The sequence below is a fragment of the Phocoena phocoena genome, chromosome 10 (assembly GCF_963924675.1).
Source record: "Phocoena phocoena chromosome 10, mPhoPho1.1, whole genome shotgun sequence".
NCBI lineage: Eukaryota > Metazoa > Chordata > Mammalia > Artiodactyla > Phocoenidae > Phocoena > Phocoena phocoena.
In genome coordinates this window covers 64,602,114-64,629,810 of record NC_089228.1, presented here as the reverse complement: position 1 = coordinate 64,629,810, position 27,697 = coordinate 64,602,114, and the positions used below count along the sequence as shown (strand labels likewise).

The 27,697-nt window shown below is 50.3% G+C and overlaps 2 protein-coding genes and 1 pseudogene across 3 annotated transcripts in view; all 3 read right to left on the bottom strand.

Annotated features, from left to right (window-relative positions):
• Positions 1-11,016: 11,016 nt before the first annotated feature.
• Positions 11,017-12,417, bottom strand: ZBTB9 (zinc finger and BTB domain containing 9). The gene has a single exon (XM_065886345.1). It carries the CDS (start codon positions 12,415-12,417, stop codon positions 11,017-11,019), a length of 1,401 nt encoding a protein of 466 aa, XP_065742417.1.
• A 1,348-nt stretch (positions 12,418-13,765) lies between these two features.
• Positions 13,766-14,142, bottom strand: LOC136129608 (GTP-binding nuclear protein Ran-like; annotated as a pseudogene).
• Positions 14,143-15,879: 1,737 nt separating this feature from the next.
• Positions 15,880-27,697, bottom strand: part of SYNGAP1 (synaptic Ras GTPase activating protein 1) — a 30,618-nt gene continuing 18,800 nt past the window's right edge. Inside the window, exons 11-19 of one of the 2 annotated variants that reach the window (XM_065884636.1) lie at positions 26,592-26,828; positions 26,260-26,461; positions 25,867-26,045; positions 25,173-25,214; positions 23,699-24,773; positions 23,094-23,267; positions 21,756-21,967; positions 20,533-20,623; positions 15,880-16,824 (exon numbers count right to left, since the gene is read on the bottom strand). In XM_065884636.1, the coding sequence (XP_065740708.1) occupies positions 16,678-16,824; positions 20,533-20,623; positions 21,756-21,967; positions 23,094-23,267; positions 23,699-24,773; positions 25,173-25,214; positions 25,867-26,045; positions 26,260-26,461; positions 26,592-26,828 (2,359 nt within the window). In that variant the 3' untranslated portion in view covers positions 15,880-16,677. Of the gene's footprint in view, positions 16,825-20,518; positions 20,624-21,755; positions 21,968-23,093; positions 23,268-23,698; positions 24,774-25,172; positions 25,215-25,866; positions 26,046-26,259; positions 26,462-26,591; positions 26,829-27,697 lie in introns of both variants that reach the window. The other variant, XM_065884637.1, reaches the window with a different exon arrangement.

The following is a 27,697-nucleotide window of genomic DNA, read 5'->3' as shown; positions in this document are numbered from 1 at the left end:
CTCAAAGGGATCCACATTGAGACATATAATCAAACTGCTGAAAGCCAAAAATAAAGAGAATCTTGAAAGCAGCAAGAGAGAAGTGAATCATAATGTGCAAGAGATTACCAGTAAGTATTAACAACCTATTTTTAATCAGAAACCATGGAGGCCAAAAGGCAGTGGGATGACATAACTAAAGTGCTGGGGTGAAAAAAAAATGGGGGTTCCCTGGTGGTCCAGTGGTTAGGACTCAGTGTTTCAGTGCTGTGGGCCTGGGTTCAATCCCTGGTGGGGGAGCGGTGTGGCCAAATAAATAAATAAAGTGCTGGGGTGGGGGTGGAGGAGACCTGTCAACCAAGAATTCTATATCCAGCAAAACTATCCTTCAAGAATATAGAAGAAATTAAGACATTCCCAGATAAACAAAAGCTGACGGAGTTAATTGCTAGGAGACCTGCTCTATAAGAAGCGCTAAGGGAGCCCTTCAGGCTGAAATGAAAGGACATTAGACAATCTACATGCAAAATGATGATTGTGGAGCCTTACCCCACATAATACAGAAAAATTAACTCAAAATGGATCAAAGACCTAAAAGTGAAAGCTAAAACTATAAAACCCTTAGAAGCATGTATATTGGGAGTGATAAAGTATATTAAGAGGTGAAAGCATAAAAGGATATATGGCCATTCATACCTTTCCATTTACTATGAATATCCTATTTCCTGTGTGTGAGAAAATAAAGACAAATTATTAAAAATGTTGATTTGGAAAACTTTACCATGTTCCTTCCAAGAAACACATTCAATTGGAAGGAATAATGCTGGAAGGAACTAAGTTGGAGGAAGAAGAGTGTTATGGACTGAATTGTGCCCTCCTCTATTCATATGTTGAAACTCTAATGCTCAATGTGACTGTATTTGGAGATAAAGCCTTTAAAGAAGCAATTAAGGCTAAATGAGGTCCTAAGGGTGGAGCCCCAATTCAGTATGAGGGGTGTCTTTGCAAGAATAGAGACACCAGGAGTGCATGTGCACAGAGAAAGGTCATGTGAGGACCCAGTGAGAAGGCAGCAGTCTGCAAGCTAAGGAGAGAGGCCTCAGGAGAAACCAAACCTGCGGGCATCTTTTTTTTTTTTTTTAAATAAATGTATTTATTTTGTTTATTTATTATTTTTGGCTGCATTGGGTCTTCGTTGCTGTGCGGGCTTTCTCTAGTTGTGGCGAGCGGGGGCTACTCTTCGTTGTGGTGCGCGGGCTTCTCACTGTGGTGGCTTCTCTTGTTGCAGAGCATGGGCTCTAGGCATGCAGGCTTCAGTAGTTGAGGCACGGGGGCTCAGTAGTTGTGGCTCGTGGGCTCTAGAGCACAGGCTCAGTAGTTGTGGCGCACGGGCTTAGTTGCTCTGCAGCATGTGGGATCTTCCTGGACCAGGACTCGAACCCGTGTCCCCTGCGTCGGCAGGCGGATTCTTAACCACTGTGCCACCAGGGAAGCCCCCTGCTGGCATCTTAATCTTGAACTTAGTCTCCAGAACTGTGAGAAAATAAATATCTCTTGTTTAAGCCAACAGCCTGTGGTATTTTGTCATGGCAGCCCTAGAAGACTAATACAAAGAGCCACTAATACTTGACAATAAATCTTTAAAGGAAAGTTTATATCATGTAGACAGAATGGCTGCTATTGATTACAAGAGATCATGATCATGACAAGTGTAGAAAAATCACATTCAAAAATGCAATCTCCAGCACAGTCTAGGGTTATCAGAAGCTGCATAACACAAGCAAAGGGAATGTTAACACCTGTACACTTTGAGTTTCTGGTCATGCTTTGTCAATACTTTCAGAAGCTGATTCACAATCATCCACTTCTGATGACTCCATTGCCAAGGAAAGCAGACTATCCACCAGCTTCTTGGATCTGACATGGATGAACCTCAGACATTTACTGTTTCACTCATTTCTTCTGAAGCTTGTTCTTGGTCACCTTCTTCCACCCCTAGACACCAACAGTGACTACAGCCTCCATACCTCCTTTCTTATCTCCAAACCTCACTCAGGAAGCACTGCAATCTTCAGTAATCATGTTTAAAAACTTGCTTTGTTTATTTTATTATTGCTAAGTGTTATCTGCCTTCATTATGTGTCTTTAACATATTATTTCACTGTTCATTTACATTACAGTACACGTTTGTTACAGTTAAAAGGAAAATACGATTTGTACCCTATAGGGTTACTGCACAAATAAAGTCATTAGTGAGTTAATTAAGTGTTAAACAATTAGATAGTTGGTGTTTTAAAGGCTTTATCTTAAGCAGAAAAACCTCATTGATTGTTTTATATATATGTGTGTGTATATATATTTTAGAGTGTTTCGAGTACTGAAAGAAATTGCTTGGGGTTTTTAGACGTGCTGGGAATATATATTTTTTTCTACTTAAAATAATGATGCACAGACTCCCACTACCTAAAAATTCACTGTCCAACATGTTTTTAAGAATGGATTAAATCCTCTGAGGGACGCCTGAATTGAATATGAGGTACTAGAAAGAATAAAGTCATATCATTATTATATTGTTGTGAATATTACATTTCATTAGAGGACACATATAATCAACCACTAGTGATGCTAAAATTGATGACTCAATTTACAGTTAACACTTTCCCTCTTCAGATTGGAAAGTAATCTGTGTGGTGTTACTTTGGCTCTATATGAATGTTTACAACAATCAATCACCTATTGGTTTTTTTTTTTTTAATTTTATTTATTTTTGGCTCTGTTGGGTCTTCGTTGCTGCACGTGGGCTTTCTCTAGTTGTAGCGAGCAGGGGCTAGCCTTTATTGTGATGTGTGGGCTTCTCCTTGCGGAAGCTTCTCTTGTGGAGCACCGGCTCTAGGCCGCCAGCTTCAGTAGTTGTGGCTCGCGGGCTTAGTTGCTCCATGGCATGTGGGATCTTCCCGGACCAGGGATCGAACCCATGTTCCCTGCATTGGCAGGCGGATTCTTATCCACTGCGCCACCAGGGAAGTCCCTCAACTATTGGTTTTAACACCAGTTGATAATCCTTGCTTGAATCAATAATTTCATTGGAGTTTGTGAAACTATGTTTTTCTAATTATTTTGTTTTTTTTACATTGTTTACAAGAATTCTGTGAAGGCTTCTTCATTAACTAGGACTATTTGGTTATCCTAAAATAAATTTTTACCGGAAGAGCAAAATAACGCTTAATATTTTCCCTTTAATTACCAATTTTCAAAGTAAATGTTTTAAAAGTTACCCCAAATGATAACTTTTGGTAACAAAAGTAACCATTGAGACTTTCTTGATTTACTCTCATTTTGAGTATCATCATAGAATAATGAATTTCACTGAATCAGTGTTAAACTCAATCATTATTCTTTTAGTTGCTAAGATTGTAACAACTTTGTTCAGTGGGGACACTTTCATATGGGCTCCTGTGTCCTTTTGACATGACATTATCTTCTAAAGCTTTCTTGCTTCTTAACATGAAAAGGTATCCCAGGTGCACTTTGAAAAATGTCTGCTTCTAGACATGGAATCAGCAATTTCTCCAAGAAGCCGTGCTTAGTTAGTGGAATTACATAATTCCACTACATACATAAAGGAGTCTTAAAGCACACATAGTCTTGTTTGTGTCCTTAGCTCAACTTCTTTTCCCATTTTTATTGGTTTCTTGTTTATCCCAGTAGTGCTTCTTTCTGCAAATATACTTTTCTTACTTCCTCCCTACTCTGTCTCTCATACAAAACGAAGCATGTTATATATATCGTTCTGCACTTTTGCTTTTTTCACTCAACAATATATGCTGGAGGACTTCCCTGGGTGGCACAGCGGTTAAGAATCTGCCTGCCAATGCAGGGGACACGGGTTCGATCCCTGGTCCTGGAAGATCCCACATGCTGCGGAGCAACTAAGCCCGTGAGTCTCAACTACTAAGCCTGTGATCTAGAGGCCGCGAGCCACACTACTGAAGCTCGCGCACCTAGAGCCCTTGCTCCGCAACGAGAAGCCACTGCAACGAGAAGCCCGCACATCGCAACGAAGAGTAGCCTCCGCTCGCCGCAACTAGAGAAAGCCCGCATGCAGCAACGAAGACCCAACGCAGCCAAAAATAAATAAATTTTAAAAATATATATGCTGGAGATCTTTCTAATCAATACAGAGAGCAACTGATTATTTTGTTTTCAAGATTCAAGTAGAAAGTTTTATTAACTTGGACCAGAACACAAACCAGAATGTTTAATATAAAATTTCTGATTAGATGTTCTTACTGTATATAACTATTTCCAAATTTATTTCTCAATCTTTTAAAAAAGTGACTATATATAAATACTCAAATTATAATTAATACAATTCTCTAGAGCTCATATGTGTATTTGGCATTTTTATTCAGTCCACAACTATGCATAAATATATCTATCCATAAATAACCAATGCCATGAAAACACAAGGGCTCCCCCTCTTTTTAAACTTAACTCACAATACCATTATTATGACAACTAAAATTTTTAACACTATAACAATAACTCCTGATATCATCAGATGTCCAGTCAGTTGTCTCATAAAGGTCAAAAAAGTTAAAAAAAACTTTTTAAAACTTTATCCAAGTAAGGTCCACGCATTATGATTGGTTAATGTCCTTTAAAATCTTTTAAACTACAGATTACCTTCCATTGCCTTCTTCCCCTTGCAGTTTTTTTTTTTGAAGAAAACTGGTTATTTATTCCCCAGAATATCTTACAGTCTCAGTTTTGCTGATTGCATCACTGTGGTATGTTTTAACATGTTTCCCTGCCTTCTGCATCTTCTGTGAATTGGTAGTTATATCTTGAGGCTTGATCACATTCAAGTTCAGTATTTTTGGCCAGACTAATTCATAGGTGGTGGTGGTGTTTTCCATAAGAAGCACATAAAGTCTGTTTGTTTCTTTTTTGTGCTATTAGCAGCCACTGAAGCTCAACGCCTAGATCCATTAGCTCATTAGTGGTTCATTTATTTTTTTATTGTGGCAAATATACATAACAAAGTTTACAATTTAAAGCATGTTTTAAACCATTTTTAAGTGTACAGTTCAGTGGCACTAGTAATTCATGTTGTTGTGCAACCATCACCACCATCCATCTGCAGAACTCTTTTCATCTTTCCACACCAAAACTCTGTACCTATTAAACAATAACTCCCCATTTCCTGCTCTCCCCAGCCCCTAGGCAACCACCATTATACTTTCTGTCTCTATGAACTTGACTGCTCTAAGTCCCTCATATAAGCGGAATCATACAGTATTTTTCCTTTTGTACCTGGATTATTTCACTTAGCATGTCTTCAAGGCTCACCTATGTTGGAGCATGTGTCAGAATTTCCTTCCTTTTTAAGGTTGAGTAACACTCCATTGTATATAAATACCACATTTTGTTCGTCCATACATTGGCCAGTGGACATGCTACAGACATGGTACCGTTTCTTACAAGCCAAAAAATTACAAAGCAAAACAGAGCTTATATGGAAACATACATCGCAGCAAAATCATTAAAGTTGTTTTAATTGCATGTAGAGTCAAGAACAAGAAGCAAGAGCTCCATTCCCACACAAATTTGCAACAGATACATATTCTGAGCTCAAACTACAGTTCCAGCAATGTTTTTCAGACCTCAGTGCAAGTGCAAAGGAAATTTCTATATTTCATCTAACTGTGCAATTGTGGCACTTCCAACCTAACCTTCAATTGGATGTGCTTGATCTACAATGTAATGATGTGATAAGAGGCAAGTATGAAGAAAATATAAATTACAGAATTCTATAAATGCCTTTCAAGTGATGAATGTGCTCAGTTAAAATCATACGCTCTTGGGATTGATATCAGTATTTGGCAGTACTATCTGTGTGAAGACATTTTCAAAGATGAAATACATAACATTTTATTATAGATCAGCACTAACAGATGAACATTTGCAATTGATTTTAATGATAGGAAACACTAAGTCTGAACCCCATTTAAGCAACAGACCTGTACTACAAAAATTTGTGCTCAATTATTATAATTTGAATTTTGTCAATAAATTCAAAGGAATCATGGAAATTTGTTTTCCTTAATTTCTATGTACCTACATAATATCCCTGATTTTGCTTCTTAACATGCAAAGCCTAATATTTACTATCTTATCCTTTACAGAATAAGTTTGCCAACCCCTGGTCTAGAAGAACCCTGGTCAATACATGTGTCTGCCCTTGATCCACTCCCAAGTTCTATTCCTGTCTCCCACTCATTAACTGGCCTCCAATTCAACTGCTCAAGCCAAAACTCTAGAAGTCATCCCTGATTTTTTATTTTCCCACAATCTCTATATTAATCTGTTAAAACGTTCTGTCAGTCCTACCTCAAAATATAATAACAGTTTTAATCCATCTCCTTCTCTGCATGTCTGCTGCATTTACTCACCTCTTATCTGCACTAATGAAACAGTCTAATTTGTTTCCCTGCTCCCACTCTTGGCACCTCCCCTTTTTTTTCTTCTAAGAATCTTGCCCTTTAATGATCCAATACTCGCTCTATAGCTATAGGAATCTCTTTAAAATGTGAAAAGATCGTTACTCCCCTACTTTAAACTCTTTATCGTCTTCTCATTGCAGTTAGAATAAAATCTGCATTCCTCATCATGATGTGCAAGGCTCTATATAGCCCAGCCCACCTCTTCAATCACATCTGCAATGAACTGAATGTTTATGTCCCTCAAAATTATGTTAAAATCCTAATCCCCAATGCGGTGTTACTAGGAGGTGGGGCTTTGGGGTGATTAGGTCAGGAAGGTGAAGACCTCATGAATGGGATTAGTGCCCTTATAAAAGAGACTCCAGAGAGCTCCCTTTCTCTTTGCACTATGTGAGGATACAGCAACATGACTGTCCATGAGGCAGGCAGCAGGTCTTCATGACACTGAATCTTCTGGTGCTTGATCTTGGACTTCCCAGCCTCCAGAACTGTGAGAAATAAACTTCCATTGTTTATAAGCCACCCGGTTTGTGGTATTCTGTTACAGATGCCAGAATGGACTAAGACAACATCTCATTCCTCTCCAGGTCCACTGGTCTCATCAAATATACCTCCCTTTCTCTTCCTTGGCCTTTACATCTGCTGAACACTTTACTAGAACCACTTTCCTTGCCCTGTTTTTGCATGTCTGTCTTTCTTTTCCTTTGGAATACTAGATAAATGTGTACAGTATGCCTTCCTTTTCTGTTACTCTCCACCTTATTGCCTGTTTTATTTCCTTTCCTTTTTGATATATCTATGAAATACCTACATAACTGGTTTAAACATCTGTCTCTTAAAGTGACAATCCAGGGCCCAATCCCTGTGATACCTTCTGCTTTTTTCATCAGTGCCTGGTACACAGCAGACACTTATTGCTGAAGGAAGGCAGGAAAGAGGGAAGAAATCTAAGTGGGTCTGGGGGTCAGGAAAACTGGAGATAAAAAACTAAGGGTCATCAGTATTTAAATGCTTTAACTCAGGGGACTTCCCTGGTGGTGCAGTGGTTAAGAATCCACCTGCCAATGCACGGGACACGGGTTTAAGCCCTGGTCCGGGAAGATCCCACATGCCGCGGAGCAACTAAGCCTATGTGCCACAACTACTGAGCCTGCGCTCTAGAGCCCACGAGCCACAATTACTGAGCCTGCATGCCACAACTACTGCAGCCCGCGTGCCTGGAGCCTGTGCTCCGCAACAAAGAGAAGCCACCGCAATGAGAAGCCTGCGCACCGCAACGAAGAGTAGCCCCTGCTCGCCGCAACTAGAGAAAGCCTGTGCACAGCAACGAAGCCCCAACACAGCCGTAAGTAAGTAAATAAATAAATAAATGCATGCTTTAACTCAGGAGAGTGGATAAAAATCACCCAGGAGTGTATCAAGTTAGAAGATGGGGGAAAGGGCTCTGAAAAACTCTAGCATTTATGAGAAAGGTAATAATTAAAACAATAACATCTAATCCTTACTGAGAGCTGTATGCTTCATTTCCCTTTTAGTTGAAAATATTTTCCCTTTATGTATGTGACCCTTCCCTGAGAGAACCGATCCCTGTAAAGGTGTGGGGAATTACTGTTCTCACTTATAATAACAGTTGACATTTATTGAGTTTACTGAGTGCAAGGCACTGTTCTAAGCATTTTACATGTATTAATTCTCACAACCCTATGATCATAATAAATGCTAATGAGAGACTACAGAGACAGAGAGTGAAGATATAGGACAGAAAGGGTAATTAAAAGAGCAAAGGCTCTGTGAAGGGGGCTAGCCTTGGACAGTAGAAGGGACATCTCTTCCACTATAAGGAGGAAAGGACAAAAGCAGAGAGGTGCACGTTTGTTTAAACCAAAATCTTTCATCGTGGAACTCAATTTCCCTATAATCCTAATAACTTGGAAAGAAAACCCAAACTTCTAACATGGTGTCTTAATTAGCTTTACAGAAGTAGTAAAGTGCTATGGGGATTAAGGAGAGGGAGGAAGCAATTCTGCCCTAAGCTTGGATACCTATTAAGTGCCAGGTATACCTGAGGCTTTACGGATCCCAAGATGGGCAACATATGAAGATTGTATGGGTGGGCCTCTGTTCTTGTGGGCTGGCCAGCACCCATTCCCCACTCTTCTGTCCCAGAACTTCAATTTCCCTTGAGGATTCCAGGATTTGTCACCTCAATGGAACATATGATCAAGGTGCTCTGGTCAGAGGATGGCCCTGAGGCCCAGAGTTCTCTCCTGGAAATTTTATCTTGAGATGAGTGACAGAAGAAATAAGATTAACTGGGTCATCATCCCAAAACATATGACTGGAAAAATTCCCCAGTTCCTGTTCCCTCAACCCCTGGAGCTGACCCAGGTCTTGTCCTTCCAAAGGCTGGTCTTTTAGCCCTTCCTTCCATTCCAGGAGCCACCCCACATCCTTCAGATTCCTGTGTTGATAAGGTTAGTCAGAGCCAGTTTCCACCGCTTGAAACCCAAGGATCCTGGCCAACAGATATAGTCAGCTACAGAACATGTGCCAAAAGAATGACAGGTGGATGGGATGGTAGTAGATCCAAGGTTGGCAGCCTCCATCCCTGACCTCTTATCCAATGTGGTCACAGTCCTTACAGTGGGGATGGTATCATGGCAAGGCTCTTTAGAAAGGCTGACAGATCCCAGCTACAACTCACCTTCTCAGCCATAAAGTCATATTTTTTAGCCCCTTTAGGTTCCATACTTATTAACTTTTGAGGAACGTGCTTTGGCAAAGGCTGTCACTCCTGGCTCTATAGTTGTGACTTCAACTCATGTTCACCATTTCCACATCAATTCAGCCGCCCATACCCACTGCCACACTCTGGCAATGGAGTTCTTTGTGAAACCTCTGGTGACCCATCATAGGTCTTTACTCAGCTTCCTTTGTGCCACTACAGTAGCTTGTACTGTCTCCTATCATGGACTTACCATACCACATTGTCATCATGTCTAGCTTCGGTAGTAGCTATGAACTCCCTGAGGGTAGAGTGTAAGTCAGGGTCTAGTACAGTGCTTGGCAACAAATGTAGAACAAACCAAACAATAAACATAATACATGAAGTCAGGGAATATTATAGGTAAAAATGTGAACAACCCCTTAAAAAAAAGAAGACAGAGAACCAGTTAGGAGGTACATACCACACCACCAAAAAAAAAATTAATAAAAAAATAAACAAAACAGTTCGGACTCTGAAAAATAAGGCAACTTACCAGAAGTTATTCAGGGGCAGGTCAGGGCTGAGAATCTGGCCCACTGACATCCAGGACAGTGTTCTCTGCAGCAGTGTGAGATTATCCGATTCTTCCCCCATGAACATAACCCAGCCGCATAAGGAATATGTCCAAGTCTTTGCAACTCTGTTCTCACATCGTCTCTCCCATATAAATGACTCAATTCAGTCCACTGTCAGCTTAGCTTTCACGGCAAAGTTTATTTGAAGAAATTAAGAAACTTATGACAATCTCCCCATTCCAACATCTATCCTTCTATGTGTCGACCAAGGGGCTGTCAAGTGTGGGTAGGGATGGAAAGGGAGGGGGTGTGGTCCCACTGTGCAGTTATTTCTCTAGTTTTCAGCATGTGCCGTCTCAGCCCTGAGTCCCTCTGACCATAGCCACTTCTTCAGAGCGGTGATTCTACCCTGAGAGTATTTTAGGTCAGTGGCCATCTCCTGAGTTCACTGGTCACATTCCAGTCAGTGTGATCAATATGGACGATCAGTGGTGGTCAAAGGTAGACAAGAGGGACTTCCCGGGCAGTCCAGTGGTTAAGACTCCGCGCTTCCACTGCAGGAGGCGTAGGTTAGACCCCCTGGTCCGGGAACTAAGATCCTCTATTAAAGAGGGGTCTAAGTGACACATGGAATGCGCAATCTGTTAAAGTGCTCAACTACAACATACAACAAAAAAGGTGTTGCAAAATTACCTACTAGTGAGAAAGCAATTTATAATCTGAAGGGTTTCTGGAAAATTTTAACAAAAGTATAAAAGAAGACCTCTACTCACATAATTTCAGCAATGATGAGGGAGAGTGAAGCTTAGAGCTTAGTCTCCGGATTACCAGAACTCTGAATCAAACATATCTCTAGATGGAGACCAGCTCCCTTAACTACTCACAGAGACTGAATGAAATATTTATCATAATTTTTCTTGCTAACTCCTCTCTCATCAAATAAACTTCTAATCTGAATTCCAGTTTCCTGTATGAAAAGAATATCTATTATGGGCAACTGATCGATTTACATATGGCCTGTGAACCACTTTCCTGTAGGGTAGTTAGCCAAAACCTGGAGTGAGATGAGAAATCAGTTTCCAAATCGGTCAGGTTGAAGCCCACACCCAAAAACAAGAGGTCCATAACATAGCTATCCTCTTGGCATAATTAACAAGATACAGGATTGCGGTGCCATGGTAGTGAGGGGTAAGTATCCAACAGCAGCAGTGGCTCCCTTGTCCTGGAAATTCGTGTATGGCCTCAGTAGTCACTTGTAAGTCCAGTGAGCAGTGGCCCAGCCCTGGCCCTTGCACAGGTCCCGGTGGCGAAGGAAACAGGCATGGACTCGGAACCGGCGGCCACAGTGAGGACAGGCATGCAGGGCTCCAGCGTGGGTCTTCATATGCTCTGTTAGATGGTGCTTCAGCTTGAAGCGCTTGTTACAGATGCCACAGCCAAAGGGCCGAAGGCTGAAGGTCAGCATGATGTGCCGGTCACGCTTTGGCTTCACTGCAAACCGCTTCCCACACAAACAACCAAAGCGTTTTCCATCTGCAGGGGGTGCCCCGCCTAGCTTCACAGGTCCATGTACAGCTTGCCCTACTCCCCCAGGTCCCCCACCTGCTGACAGGATTTCATTCCCATGAAGATCCACTGGTTTCCAGGATGGACCACCTCCTCCAGATGTTTGCCCTGCTCCTGAGGGCAGCAAGAACCCTAGCTCTCCATTCTCTTCAGTGTTCCCTCCTGGAAACACTTTGGTCTCCTCCTTTGTTCCTCCAGACTGGGTTCCACCTCCTGATATCTCCTCCTTGGGCTCAAAGGGTTCCTGCTTAATGTAGAAGATTTTGGGAGACAGTACAGTATGAGGGGCAGGAGGCTCAGGTGGAGCACTCTCGCCCTCTGGAAGCCTGCAAGGAGTAGTGGATGTGGGCAGGGCGTGGGATGCAGGAGAGCGAGGAAAACCCCCTGACCCTCTCTGAGGCTGAGGAGTCTGAGAGGGTACTGTTGATCCCTGATCCTCCTCATCTTCTTCTTCCTCCTCCTCCTCTTCAACTTGAAGCTGTAACATATCTCCCAGTTCACTCCCCTCCCCTCCAACGGGGCTCTGGGTAGAAGCAGAAGACTGCGCCACAGTCTGGAAAGGGGAAGAGCGGATGCACCAGTCTCCTGGAGAGGATGTGGTGGAAAGAAGTGTGTGGAAAGGGGTCGCTCCACGAGTTGAAATCCCACCACCTGAGTTTTCTAGTTCTCTAAGGATCTCCGAGCACTGATCTACCACTTGCCACATCTGGAGACCACTGGCCACAAGGAGGTGGGCAGGGAGAGCATCCAGTGGCAGACGGAGGTGCCCGGAATAAATGAGCTGGAGCAGCCCCTCGAAGGCGTCGGCTTCGATGACGCTGGGCAAGGTGAGACGTGGTGCATCCCCCAGAAGTAGTTTGTCGTGGAAGTAAGGAGAGGCGGCAGCCAACACCGCTTTGTGGGCCCTAAGTTCGCGGCCCTGCACCAGGAGGGACACGTCACAGAACTTTCCTTCCAGCCTGTGGCGGTTCAGGGCCTCCAGGAGTAACGAGCTATGCTGAGGGAACTCGATCTGGATCGTCCGTGGGGCTGGGTTGCAGGCCGGGGAGGGGGCTACGGGAGGCAAAGGCGTCGAGGTATCCATGGCCTCCTGGGGAAGAGAGAAACCCCAGAGGGGTCGAGTACAGGAGGTGAGGGGTGAGGTAGAGCCCGCGCGGGAAGAGGGCTATGAAGGAAAGGGACGGGGTCACAGAAGCTCTGGATAAGGGGAACCGTGTCTCCTCAAACGCCCGCCTCCCCTGCCCCCCAACGTGTGAAAACTTTTCAGTCGGCGGCTGTTCAGGCAGATGAGTCCCACGCACTCCCCCGCCGAGAAAACGAAAACATACCACAACAAAACACCAACCGAGGCTTGAACTTCCAGGGCCTGTGGAGACTAGGAGGTCCTTCAGCCGCGAGCCGGACCTCGCCGGCCGGGTCGGCTTCTCCCCGCCGCTCCGCTCCCACTCACGTGCCCGCAGAGTCCGGCTCCAGGGGAGGCGCGGCCACCCGGAGACCGCCAGCGCCTGCCGCCCGGCTCTTCCCGCCGCCACGCCCCCGAGAGTACACACGCGGCCCGGCGTCCAAAGCGCCTCTGCAGCAACCGTACCGCCCCGGCCGGAAGCCGCCGCCTCCCCGCCGGACGCGGACGCCGGGGCGCTGGGCGGTGCCAGGGAGGCAGCCAATCGGGGGACGCCGACCTACAAGCCTCATGTTGATTGGTTGCGCGGGTGAGAAGGCGGTGCCGGCGAGAAGCCGCTGGCCCCAGCCGGGCCGCAGAAGGGGTGGGCGTGCGCTCCGGTGATTAAACTTAGCCTCCGCCTCTAGTAGGTGCTGAGAGGGCGAGATTAAGCGGGCACTTACTGTATGGGCTACGTATTGACCGCATCACCTTGTATCCCTCGGGCTTCGCCACCAGCGAGGTAGGTGTTTCCATCCCGTTTCCTCGGGGGAAACTGAGGCTGGCAAGTGGTGGCCCTGGGGCTGGACCGCACATCGCTGAGGCACCATGTTCTTTCCTCCATTCCGCACGGGAGCGTTTAAACTAATTTTTATTTTTCCTCTAGCAATTAAATAAACTTCATTTCTAGGTAATTTTTTTTTCAGATATTTAAAATACAACTTTATTCTGATTCTAAACGAAAAGGAATGGGAATGACAGTGACAAGATTCCACCACTGAATATTGTGATGTGACTGTAGCACTCTTATATTTGAAACTCAAGGAGGAAACAACTGTGTTCCAAAACACAAATATGCAGGTCCCCCCAAAAAAAATTTTTTTTTAACTGCCACATTCACTCCGAAGCCCATTCATCTCCTTCAGCATCCCAAAGATTAAGCACATGTTCTGCTTAGCTATATAATAAAGTGGCAAACACCCTGCACCACCGACATCACAGGACAGTTGCCTATAAAACTAGACTTCTGACTCTGGGCTCCAGCTTCACTTTCTCACGGGTCATCATGTTCATCCGGGAGGGCAGTTGTCTGAGCAACCTCTAGATCGTGCTCATACTGCACTGCCAACGCTGGATTCCATGACCACCTCTGGTGGGGCGAGAGCAGGCATGGCGACGAACTCCAAGTTAGGGTCTCCGATCAGTTTTCTAGCAAGCCAGAGGAAGGGCTTTTCAAAGTTGTAGTTACTTTTGGCAGAAATGTCATAGTACTGAAGATTCTTCTTTCGGCTGAAGACTTTGCCTTAACCTTTCTGTCCTTAATAACCACTTTGTTGCCACACAACACGATGGGGATGTTCTCACACACTCGTACCAGATCTGTATGCCAGTTACGCACGTTCTTGTAACTCTCGATATTACATCAAACATTATAGGGCTTCCCTGGTGGCACAGTGGTTGAGAGTCTGCCTGCCGATGCTGGGGACACGGGTTCGTGCCCCGGTCTGGGAAGATCCCACATACCGCGGAGCGGCTGAGCCTGCGCGTCCGGAGCCTGTGCTCCGCAACAGTGAGAGGCCCGCGTACCGCGAAAAAAAAAAAAAAAAAAAACATTATAATGGCACAGAGCTTGGATATAATAGCCATTTCTCAGTCCACCAAGTTTCTCCTGACCAGCTGTATCCCATACGTTGAACTTAATAGGTCCTCTGTTGGTATGGAATACAAGGGGATGGACCTCAACACCCAAGGTAGCTACATACTTCTCAAATTCACCAGTCAGATGATGTTTCACAAATGTAGTTTTACCAATTAGGTAATTATTTTTAAGGTACACGTAGATGTATACTTGGAATCTTTTATCAGAGAATGCTGGTTTTTTATTTTTTTAATGTTTTATTTATTTATTTAATGCTGCTGTTCCTTGACCTCTTTACTCCTTCGGGTTAAGTGGTGCAGTGGTGAGGGGAGAGAGAGACGGAGTAAGTTTGGCTAGTGCAAAACCCCTACTCTAAAACAATAAATCTCCTCGCTGATCGGGACAGCGATATTCTAGGGTGAAGACTACGGCACCACACAAGGATATACAGTTTCTCCTAGGCTGTCAGCTTCCTCTCAAAAAGCAGCTCGTCACCCTGCTGGTCCTCCTGGAGGTCCCAGCCTAGGAAAGTAAGCACAGCGATAAAAGAACAATCTCCGTTTATTAAACATGATTTTTCTGTTTCACCACACACTCCAGAAAAAAAGGAAATGGGGCTGGGAGTGGAGAAAAAAGGGACAGTGGCTGGGGATAGAGTAGGCTGGGAGTGGGGTAGGGTGGGGAGGGAGAACGTGAAAACAAAATAAAACAGGTAGGAAGAACACCTCCCTACCCTTAAGGTGGTGGCCGGGGGAGGGAAGCATGGGGGGGAGGGGGCCAGGAAGCTCTGTACAGAGGGGTTGCCCCCAGCCCCCACACACACACCCTGGATATGTACAGTACAAACCCCAGATAATTACAACAGCCAAAGAAGAGAAGAAGAAAGGGAGTCCAGGGGTAGGGTCTGAGGTTGGGAAAGCAAGGAAAGGGCACAGGGATAAAATTTCACATATTTACAACTTTTATATAAGTATAAATTTGGCCCCGGCTGGGTGTATGTGTGTAGTGGGATGGGACTGAAGGGGAACTGTCCATACAAAAGAAAGAAGGGTGGAGTCTGGGAAGAGTCTCAATACCAAACGCAAGAAGGGATGTGGGGGCAAGGCTGGGTAGGGGACAGCAGTCAGGGAAGAGGGGGTGCCAAGGAGGGGCTTCTCCCCTCCTGTGACCTACCCACACCAAACCCCATCCATCCTACCTCCCCTATCCCGCCAGAGAGCTATGTACAGAGAAACACCGAAAAATTGTGGACCTGGCGGGAGGGAGGAAGGTGGAGGGAGATTGGGGAGGGGGGGGAGGATGAGAGGGAAGCCCAGCCCTGTCCTACCTCCCCCGGGGGACAGAGTCATGGAAGGGGGCCCTCAACACCCCTCCTCCAACACAGGTCCCCCCACCCTGGGGGAGAGAGACATGGCTTTTCCTAGAGTAAGTTCCCCCCTCCCCCTGGGAGTAGAGACCAAGAAAAGAGAGGGGAGGGGCAGCGGGGCTGTGTGTGTCAGGGTAGGGCAGATCAACTAGTCTGTCCTCCCCAACATACACCCGCTCCTAAACCCTAACCCCTCCCCCAAACCTCAATTCCGCCCCACCCAACACACTGGGGGAGGGGGGGGCATAAGCCCCCTCACCCCGCTCTGGGACCAGCCAAGAGCAGATCAGGTATGGGAAGAAGGGGAGACAACTCCCATTCCCCCCTTGCCACCCCCTCCCTGCCCCGGTGGCCCCTCCACCCCATCTGGGTTCTGGGTGGGGAGGGAGTAAATTTAAGAGTGGTAGGAGGAGAAGGAGTTTGTGCGTGCTGAGCCCCCCCAGACGCTCCTGAGAAATCAAGGGGTAATAGGGCCCCCTCACCTGGGGTCCCCTCCCCATAACAAGGGGGACAGGGGAGGCCAAAATGGGGCGGTGGAGGGGAGTTAGATTGTCAGCTCTGGTTACTGCTAAAAAATCACCCTGAAGTTGAAAGTTTGGAGGTGCCGCACCCCCACGGTGGGGTGAGGGTCTGTCCCCCAGTGCTCAGGGGAACGATGAGGCAGAGGATGGGGATAGCACCCCGGAGTGAAGGGGTCTGTGTGGGGTAGGTGGTGTCCTGGGGCAGGGGTTCCTGGGGGTCACAGGGGGAAGCACCCCAACAGGAAGGAAAAGGGAGCAGCTGAGGGTCCCTGCTCTCCCTCCTGGATATGGTGCAGTGGGGGTGGGGGACTGGTGCCCCCCAGCGAGGCATTCAGGGAGGCAATCCCGTTGTCCCTCGGCGACGTCCAGTCCTGGTGGTTGGTGCCGTTCCAAGGTGGGGTGCACAGGGAGGGAGAAGGAGGTCTGTGATGCAGGGTGGGCTAGTGGTCTGCGGTGTTTCGGAACTCGCCGTTCTCAGTGATCTGCAGCCGGGGTGGGGGAGGTGGGGCTGGGGGGGCCAGGCCGTTCCAAGGTGGGGCCAGCGTCACACGCGGGTTTGTTGGACCCAAGGGGGGAAGCTGCCTCTCCTGCAAGACACCAAAGAGGAGAGCGCGGACTTATTGAGACGCTTCGCGGGGGCCTGGGTGCCAGCTCCCTAGCAGTGGCCTCCCCCAGAACTGGCCCACTCCACAAACCACATCCCACCCCCTTCCCCCAGGACACCCCCACCCGCATCCTCCTCCTTTGTTTCTCACCTGTAGGAGAAGTTACATCTTCTGGGATCAGGGAGAAGAGAATCTCACCCCTGACTCCTAACCGGGGCCTTCAACCCAGGGAGTCGCATCAGGAACCCAGTTCACAAGAAGTAAGTTTCCTATCTCACCCCGAGCCTAACCCTTGCATCTTCCCCTGCCCAGTGCCCCCCCTCCCAGGCCACCCCCAATCAGAGGTGGGAACTTTGTGTAGAGGGAACAAGGGGAAGCAGTACAGCAAAACCTCATTAATCCAAACCCCCATGGATTTGGGATTTTTTTTCATAATTTGAACAAAAACTGGGCTTGAGTTTTCCTTTATCTGTGAAGAAAGGGTGTGCTAAGCAAAATTAATAGTGGAAACGTGTATGTGGGAGGGAATATTTAACCTATACCAGAAAACAGACTTTTCAATCCTATCTACTCATTAACACATGCTCCCTGAGGGCCTCAAGTGGGAAAGCCTCGTTCATTGAGTTCTACTTACTGTATATAGTATGAAGACATGCATTTCATTAAATAGACACTGTCATTCAGTTTTGTCACTTATTCACAGTGGCCAGCTTCTCAAATACAACATTCCAAATTAGAGAGGTTTAACTGTACTGGGGGGAAAGGAAGGGGATTCAGGGAAGTGATGTGGGAAGGAGAAAACACTGTGGGAGGGGCCGCCTCTCGCTCACAATAACGGCAGGAAGGAAAGGACTAGGAGCTTCTGCAGAGACGCAGCATGCCCCAAGCTCTGCATCCCCAGGAAACAGAAGGGCTTCATTCCTTTCCACCCCCACGCTCCTTTCATTCCCTCACCCTGGGCTCCCAGTTAGAGGGTGAGGGGTACCAAACCCTACTCCCACCCCTGGTCCTATTCTACCCCTTCCTACCCCTCCTGGACCAACTCCTGGCTCCTCCCCTCAGCTCTGGCTTCTGTTCCTCTGCTGGGAGAGGAGAAGAAAGCCATGTGTTCTACACTTTGGGTTGCTTGCTTAGGCTTTTAAAAATACAGGCACATAATTAATTTTTATGTTAATGGCTGAGTTGCAGAGGGACCAATACCTGAAAGGGGTTTAGAGAATGTGTCCAAATTATTTCCTGGACCATAGGGCATTGAATCCTGGCAACCTAGCTGTGTCTGACAGAATCTCTAAAAGATATAAAAACACTCCAAGCAGAGGCTCCCAGGTCACCTCTCCTCATCTCTCAGAAGGTCACCCAAACCCAAGATTTAAGCAAAGCCACCCTCTTAGCTTGCCTCTCCCACACTTTCCACAGCCAGCAAGAGAGGAAATCCTGTATGGTAGGGTATCCTGAGTGTGGCAGGAGAGCAGGGGAAGGAAACCTCAGATTCCCTTCCCTCCGCTTGTCTGCTGGCAACAGCACACAGGCATGCCCCCAACACCCCCATGGACCCAAATTTAGAAAGGAGATAAATTAGGGTGCCATTATTCATTTTACAAAAGAATTCACCACAGGAGTCCTTTAAATGGTGAGGTCCCCTGGTGCCTTGCAGCATCTGTTTTTAACTCACCAACTACTTTGACAGAGAGGCCGGGCAGGCAGAGAGTTAAAATTACAGTGTGAGGAGACACTGCCCACTGCAGATCAATCCCGCAAAAAATAAAGCATCTCAGAAGTGATGTCAGTGGCTGACTGGTTCCCATTTACTGGCTTTTCAGGTAGGATTCTGTGTCCAGCAAGGCCACTGGGTGGCGGGAGAGGGGGAGTGAGTGGCATTAGCAGCCCAGGGCTGTGAGCACTGACGAGAGGTTATTTAATCTGCTGGTTCTGGCATCTCTGCCTGGAATCAACATGGCTACAGAGCCCACAATCTTAATTAGGAGGACACCTCCCCCCACTTCCAACTCCCAATGCCACATGCACCAGTCCACATCCTAACATCTGTCAAGGTTCCTTTCTCGCTCCTCCTTGCTCCACTCACCCTTACTGTCCCGACATCTGAACAGCATCCTTTCCCAGCACCCCAAAGTCTCCCTTAATTAATTACCCACTCTTAATTCCCACCCAATAGGGTTGAATAGGAACCCCAGATGCCTTCTACCTCACAGATGTAAGAAAGGAGAAAGAGAGAGAAACAGGTGAGGGGTGGGAGGAAGGAGGGCTCTCTACAGAACCAAGGTGTGGGAGAAGGAAGAGGAAACCCCAGCCTACCTGCTGCAGCCAGCACAGCCCCTTTAGCCAGGGGCCCCCAACCCAGCATCACCACCACCCCTTTAACAAACCCTGACCCCAACATCCCAACCCCCAAGGACGCTTTGGTGAAATGGGGGGTGACAGACATACACTGGGGAGGTAGAGGAGGAGGACTGAGAGTCAGGAGGAGGCCGCGGGGAGGTGTGTAGGAAGGGGAGTGTGATCTGGGGGATGTGCGGGCCATCTAGGGTAAGGTGCTTGGTACTGGTCAGGTATCGCTGAACAGTTCTGGGAGGCGGCAGGAAGTGCTCTTGGGACAATGCCTGGGGAGACAGGTCTGTGCAGGAGGTGTCCGGAGGGTCGGGCCTGTAGAGGTCCTCGGGTGTGGGGGGCAGCAGTGAGCAGGGGAGAGGCTCCGGAGAGTCAGAAGGGAGTGGGCTTCACGACCAACCTGCAGTGGTCCGGAGTCACCTCCCCCTGTGTCCTCCGCCCGTGGTCAAAGCGGAACCAGGAGAATTACCTGATGAGGAGCTGCAGGGGGAGAGAGTGGGGTCATGGGGTCAGGAGCCTTGGTGGTGCTGGGGGGGAAGCCTGGAGGTCAGAGCAGAGGAAAGAGGAGCATGGGTGGGAAGTGAGCAGAATTGGGGGAGAACGAGGGGTTAAGGGGGCAGGAGGGAGGTCCTAAAGATTGGCTGGTGAGAGAGAGGGAGAGCAGCCAGGAGCTGGAGAGGCCAGTCAGGAGTGAGGACCACAGGGAGAGGCAGGCCAAAGAAGGCAGCTAAGCCTTCAACACTGAGGGAAGGAAGGGAGAGCCTACAGGACAGGGGGCTTTCAGGATCTGAGGAGTCGGGAAGAGGAGGCCCAGTGGCAGCTGTCAAGGAGTGATGGGGATTGCGGGGCCCAGAGAACAGCGGTGACGAGTACCCCAAGTCCCCAGGGCACCAGCCGGAGCCTGGGGAAACTAGCACTCCTACTGCCCTGGGCTCTGTTCTAGCAAACTGCAGCCTCTGGCCCTCCTGTCCCGAGAGGAGCTCAGAGGAGGCCAAACTCCCTGACTCACACAGGGGTGGGCCCAGCAGGGGCAGGGGTCCAGGAACTTGGTGGGGTCTGAGGTTCTGGTAGAAGGTCCTGAAACGCAAACAGAAGTGGGAAAGGCAGGGTGGGGTGGCACGGCAGGGGAGGGGGGCTGACACTGCTGGGAGTGACAAAGGCACAGACAATGGGATGAAAATGGGGTCGCTTGGGGGCTGCCAGGAGCAGCCAGTGGACAAACGGAGAACAATGGGAGAGACGGATGGCGATGGGGCTGGGGTGGCTGGTGCAGTGACTGCACGAAGGACAGTGGGATGGATGGGGATGGGACACGGAGAAGATAAATGACATTGTAATTTCCACCTGAGCGTCGAGCAGCCTCTTCTTGGGTTCGGGCAGCGGCTCAGCCATGGCGGGGTGCTCCCGGCGCAGCTCCTCCTCCACCAGCATCAGCCTGAAGGGACGGGCTTCAGTGGGGTTAGTGGCGGGCACGGGCGCGGAGCCTGCCTGGGGAGCTCACGATCCCGGGGAACCCCACAGCTCTCTGGAAAAGCCTTGGGCATCCTTCTCCCCCGCGCTCAGAATCCCTCCATTGTTCTGACTCCAAAAGACGCCCTGTCATTCACCTTCCTTTCAGGGACGCTCGCATCTCCCTGCTAAGTACGCGTTTCTGTGCCTCAGAGACCCCCTACCTACCACCAGGCACCCCGGCCCTCTGTGCTCCCACTCAGGACTGTGCCGTCCCTCAGACCCTGTGGCTGAAGACCTGGCTTCTCCATCCCCCACCCCACCTCACCGAAACTAGGCCATCTCCAGGGCAGCCCCTAGACACCCCTCGCCCAAGAGGGGTCTCTGCAATCATCATTCCCGGACTCTCCTTGCCTTCTGTGAAGATTCTCAAGGTAACTTCTCATAAAGGATATCAAAGCAGTGGTTTTCAAAAAGGTTTCCAGTCAAACCTTTTTCTTCTAATTAATCTTACTCAAAAATACATTTAGAATGCGTGGAAATGGAGCTGGCTCTGGTTGGAGTGGGGGTCCTAACCAGTTCTCAAGCTAACTGATCCCCTTGTTGAGGCACCTCCTTGGAGCCCAGGGCTTGACAGAGCACAGGCTATAACAAGCGTCATTTACTTTCTGATGGAATACCTTTCCACGGCTGCAGAGGAGGGTGGGCCCAGGATGGGACGGTCAGGGGCTACTATGGCCAAGGGACCCCTGCTTAGATTTGGGGTGAACATTACAGGCTGAGTTGAGAATAACCAGTGGGGAGTCCCAGGCTAGGCCAGGTCCAGACAGAGAGAGATGGTTGGACAGTAAGAGGTACATTTTCCATGGGCTTCAGAAGTTACTCTACTAGGAGAGAGATCAGGGTTTAGTAAAGGGACATTTAATGCACTAAGCGGGAGGTTTCTCTCCATCTGGTGATGACGGAGTGGGTGACAACCCTGGGAGGAGGGTAGTGGGCTTTCCTCCTGGTGTCCTGAGTTGGGGGATGGGGGATGGTGGTTGGGGGCTGGGGGGAGCTCGCTGGCCCTCTTCAGCCTCAGGCTCTCCTTTGCCACTCCTCCCCGGGCCGCCCCTCACCTGCCAATGATGCTCTTGATCTGTGAGTCCTTCTCTGCCTGCTGCTGCCTTAGCCTCTTCTCGCTCTGTTCCAGCCGGGCCTGATACTGCATCAGGATTTTGCTGGTCTGTTCTTCCTGGGACAGCAGCCTCCGCTCATACTCTTCCAGCTTCCGGTTGGACATGTGTAGCCGCTCCTTCAGTGAGTGGATCTCCTCCTCATACTCCTTCACCTGCCCGCCGGGCACACGACCCCGCACTGTGAGGGGGGCTGTGCCTGACCCCACCACCCAGCCTGTACCCCTGCCTGCCAAGCACAGCCGCCATGTGGTGAGGGACACCCCACCAGCCTCCTCCAGCCCTTCTCTGCCTGTTGGTCATACATACACACGCAACTGGCCTTTAAGAAGGCCCTTCCGTGGGGCTGAGGCTCCCTTAAGATGGAGCAAAATGGTGGACTCCCCCACCCTAGAGGTACACACATGCCCTCACATGTGCATCTGGACACAGGAGGACCCACACAGGAGCCTGGACAGACTCACGGACACACGTGGAATGCATTTTGGCCTCAGCTTGTTAAATGGTGCTGGAAATAATTTATTATAAGGCCTGAAGATATTCTTTTAGCTCAAGTCCATCTACATCAATCCCAACATTTTCCTTTGCTCAGAGACCACTTCTCCCCAAAAGCCTCTCTGCTTCCCCAAGTTGCAGTCATGTATTCTGTATATATAATCTAACCCTGTAGCTACCCTCTTCTTCAGGGTCCTCGCAGCAACGGCTCCCAAGAAACTTTCTGCTAAGTGTGTGAAGGCCAGAGCTCCTGCTGACCTTTGCTCGGGACCACCACCAGCTGAGAGTCTGGACAGTCTTTCCACACGTGGGCCAATACACACCACCCTCCCCCTAACCACCAACCCTCTGTCACCGATGTCCACGGAACAGTGACTGGGTAAGCCATGCACGGGTCCTGGTATGACCACTCTGCCCCTCGCCCAACGTACAGCTCCCACTGCTAGTGAAGTACCTTCCCCTTTCCTGAGAAGTCACAGGAGCCAGGGCTTCAACATGTTCTCCCCGGGGAAGAACACAGAGACAGCCTAATATAGAGCATGCTTTTCCCCAGACAAGTCTATGATGTGTGTAACCCAAAATAACAGAGTTGAAATGGGTTTTTCAATGGACTGTATCTGGCCTCCCCTGACAGACTGAGGGCTTCTCAGGAGAAGACATCGGGTCTTTGTCCTTTCTTTTTCATCGTAACTACCTGACCACAGATGTTGCCCTTGGAAGGGACTAGAAGCCTGCCCTGTGGGTAAAGGGTAAGACGGGGTTTGGGGCAGGGAGGGCCCTGCGTACCCTATCCAGCCGGCTCTCGTCCATGGACTTCGAGTATTCCTTGAGCTTGTACTCTTCCCGCTCGATGTGGGCGCTCTCGATGTCAGCTGACAGATGAGGCATGTTGGAGACCCAGGCCACCGTTCGCTCGGAGGCTGGCATCGTGGGGTTCAGTGTGGATGGCGTCTGAGAATGCTGGGACGGGGCGAGGTAGGGGCAGAAGGAGAGAGGGAAGGTGGGAGGAGGCGGAGTGCTTTTAGAGGGACGGAGCACTGCCCAAAGAGACGAGAGTCCCCTTTCTGTCCCCCGCACTAGATGAGAGTCCCCAGCCTGTCCCCTGCACTAGCACCCATCACCTCGTGAAAGCTGTATTAGTTATTCATCATATCTCCACTCAGGAGCCCCATGAGGGCAGGGAGTTTTGTCTGTCGTTCACTGCCAAGTGCACAGTGCCTAGAACAGCACGTGGCGCAAAGCAAGCCCTCTATGAACATTTGTTTAATGAATGAAAGGAAGTGAGAAAATTGTAACTTCAAACCACAGTCTCTGTTCTACCACCCCCCAACCCGTTTCCTTCTTCCCTCCCTGCTCTTCACCCCTCCGGCCTTCCTCCCACCCCCACCTACCTGCTTGGTGATGGAGGGCTTGAGCCCCCCACCCCCTCCGCCGCCGCTGCCCCCGCTGCCCCCAATGCTGCCCTCTTTGCTGAGGCTCTGCTGCCGCGGACGAGCAGGGCCATAACTTGGCTCCGGCGACTGCAACAGGTTCCCGCTGGACGGCCGGGGTTTCTGGGCAGCGCTGACTGTCAACTGCTGAGACTTGCCCCTCTGCAACGGAGGCGGCTGGCCCCCGCCACCCCCGCCGCTGCCCCCACCGCCGCTCCCACCTCCAGGCCCTGGGGGAACGGGCCTCTGGGGACCAATGGTGATCTGGGGAGGAGACAGCATGTGCTGCAGGTTGTCCTGGAGTGAGAGCTGCCGACGGGTGAAGTCAGTGCCAGAGGGTCCAAACTCATCACTGTAGCTGTGGCTGTGGAGGATGGAAGCAGCGGGGGGCTTGGGGACCCCTGAGGAGAGGTCTTCGCTCTTGCTATAGCCATGGAATGGGGCGAAGGTGTCCCCTGGGGGCTCTCCACCTCGGTGGTGGTGATGGTGGTGATGGTGGTGATGGGAGGAGGGTGGACCGTGGCCTCCACCCCCTCCGTGGCCCCCTGGGGGGCCTGGCCCATCAGCAGCCATGTGGAAGAGAGGATTCTGGAAGGAGAGGGGTATGCGCAGTTGCTGGGCAGGGACACCGTCCGTGGTGACGCCCATCTGGCTGAGACGCATGCCGGCCGCCGTGATGGATGAGCCGCTCCCCTGGGAGAGGCGGCCAGCAGGTGCGGGCCGCAGCCCCAACGCCGCAGTCAGGGAGGCCTGGCTCGAGTGCAGCAGGTCCCCTACGGCTGCCAGGTTGGACACACTGCTGCTGTTGAGGCGGCCACCGGGCCCGTCACCCTGCAGGTCCAGCATGGAGACGCTCTTGTTGACACTCAGCATCTTCTGCTCCGGTTCTGTGATGTCCGAGCTGCTCGTGCAGTACGCAGGTGAGGACCGGGCCAGGGGTGGGCGGCTGACATAGAACAGGTCTTTCCCCCCACCAGGCGGCGGTGGGGGGGGCTTTTCCTTGGTTGGGGAGGGGAGGCGAGCCATGTCCATAGAGCTGCAGGAAGGGAAGCGGGCACACGAGTGGGAGGTAAGACCCAGGCTACTAGCAGTAGAGCCTCTGTGGTCCAGCATAGGCCTGGGGTGAAGAGTGGGACCCGCAGGGAAGGGCTGAGAGCTGACGTTTGCAGCTCGGGAGAGGGCAGGCAGGCTGGGGGGATGGGAGGGGATGCGAAGGAAATAGGATGGGACAGGGCCCCTCCGGGAAGGGAGGGAGGCCTGGAGAAGGGGAGGTGGGGCAGCAGGAGGAGGCATGAGGGGCAGGGCTGGGCAGATGTGGAGGAGATGAGGGCGCATGGAGGAGAAGAGGAGCGGAGGGAGGTGATGGCCACTGGAGTCGGGGTTGGCGGGGGAGCAGACAGGAGAGGAGAGGGCGGGGGAGGGGAGAGCCCCTCACCTGTTGAGGCCTCGAGCCATGAAGGACTGAAGGTCGATGGAGCTGGAGAGAGATGGGAAGAGGGACGAGCACAGACAGAGAGAAGGAGAGAGGCAGGTGGAAGTTGGGGATGTGTGGAAGGAGAGGCGGGGATGGTGGGATGGGTATGGTATCATGGAGGGAGAGATGCGGGCAGAGGAATGAGCAGGATGGTCATCAAAACAACAAGCGGCAGCTGCGGCTCTGTGCGCCTCCCAGCCTGGAGGCTGTGGTGGGGAGGCTCTGCGGGGTGGGGTCCAGGGGCTACTGCTGTAGTGCTGAATCGGGGCAAGGTCTGAGGAGTCCTGGTGGCGGGGCTGGGGATGGTGCTGCTTTACCAACTAATACAGAGCTATCTGAATGTTCTGACACCAGGTGGCTGGTCCAAGTGTACAGGCTGAACACCAGCTCTGAGCAGGGAGAGGGACCTCCTAGGCTTATGCCAGGCTGGAGCTGGTGGAATCTCAGCATGTTTTGGGGGGCTCTACATTCCTTGCTCCCTCTGGCTTGCAGCTAACTACTGACTGGACCTGTCTCCTTACCGTTTTCTCTGAGAAAACGCTTCTCTTTCCTTTCTTTCAAGCCCTCGAGAAAGGCACATGGGGCCCAGTGGAGTGTATCCAGGACAGAAGCATAAGGGCGCCTAGGGCACAGGCCTGGGGTCCTGGGTGCTCACCTGTTGAGGTCCCGCATCACGTAGCCCTGCATCTCGGCCGAAGGGCCCCGCAGCACCACAGGCTGAGGCCGGGGCCGCTCGCTCTGACGGCTTGGCTGCCGTTGGATGTTGGGGTTCCTCAGAGCTGTGCTGATGTCGTTGAGGAGCCGGGGCAGTGGGCCCAGCTTCAGAAGGGCTTCCTGGAATGGGGAGGCTATTACCTGCGGGCTAACAGCCCAGCTTTAAGGGAACCTCAGAGAGTTCAGGTAGAAGGAGTCTGAGCTGAGGAAGTGGCATTGGAAGTGGCAGTGACATGTCTGGGAACAGGAGGGGGGAAGAATCTGCGCAGGGGGTGGTCTCCGGGCCACAGGAGCCTCTGGTGACCTGAGGACGGGCCAAGGGGCCTATGCTCACCTTGCTGAGCTGGGGCAGCACCTCCCAGAGCAGGGCATGCAGCGTGGAGAGCTCTCGGCCCAGGTCGATGTAACCCTCAAAGCTACTGCTATTGGTCAGTGTGTCCAGGTTGGAGATCTCGTACAGGAACTGCTGCATGGAACCCCACTCCAGCTCCAAAAACTCGTTCATGAAGCCCAGAAAGTCCTCCTTTGAGGTAAACCTGGCCAAAGCATCCAGAAGGTACAGGTCACACCCAGAAGGCCTCCAACCCACGCCTGTCTCTAGGGACTCGGGAGACCCTTCCTGCCCACTCCAGCCCCGTCTGACACCCAGCCTGAGGCTTCCCTCACTTGGAAAAGTTGGCCAGGTTCTGGATGACCTTGGCGATGAGGGTGAGGGTTCGCGAGGTCTGCTCATCTGGGTACTCCTGCATGAGCCCAAAGAGACTGGGTGACATGATGGCCGGGCAGAGGAAGCGCAGGAAGAGCGAGGCGCTGATCAGCCGGTCTGCGATGTCCTCCCGGCCCCTCTCTGCGCAGCGCAGCCGCCAAGACGCAAACACCTCCTTCAGCTCCCTCGGGAACACGCTGAGGGGACGGGGTGGGGAGACAGAGAGAGAGAGAGAGAAAGAGAGAGACCGGGACTGAGCCCCAGAGACCCTCAGCTTCCACGGAACATGCTGAGGGGGGTGGAAGGAGGTGAGGGTGTGGAACCCTCACAGAGGTGAGAGCGACAGGAAGGGAGGGAGGGCGGGAGCGCAGGAGGAGAACAGGAGGCTGCTGGAGGAAGAGGGCTATGGCAGAGGGGACAGAGGGGACAGACAAGGTAGGGAGAGAGAATGGAGGGGAGAGGAGGTGAGGGGAGAGGGACACGCGGGAGAGAGACAGGGGCAAGTGTGAGAGAGACAAGGAGAGGAGGAGAAGAAAGACACCAGGGAGAGACAGAGATGGGAGAGAGATGGAGGGTCACTCGAGGTACAGGGAGCTCGGACCCCCCAACTCTTCTGGATTCCAGGGAAATGGGGATGGAGGTGTCCCAGGCATGATCCCCAGTCCCTGGAATGGCTCAGAGCTCACTCTTCCCACCTCCCTGGTCCTCCTCTTCAATGTCCCATTGACACCTTAAACTCTAACTGGTGTAAAGTGAGCTCAGCATCGCCCCCCACATCTCCAACCTCCACTGGGCTCCCCCTCCTGACTCCCCAGTTCTGTCAGTGAAGCCACCTGTCTCCCAACCACCAGCCTCATGGCCTTGGGAGTCGTCCTTGCTCCCCACAGACATGCCCCCTCCTTTCCAATTACCCAGTGACTCCTGGTGATCCTTTCCGCAGAGGGTCCATACAGTAGCCCCTTTCTACTTTTCCTGCTACCATCCTGACTCAGGCTATGATTTCCATGCCTGAACCATTAACAACAATCCCCAACTAGCCTGGACTTCATTCTCCCTACTCTAGCCA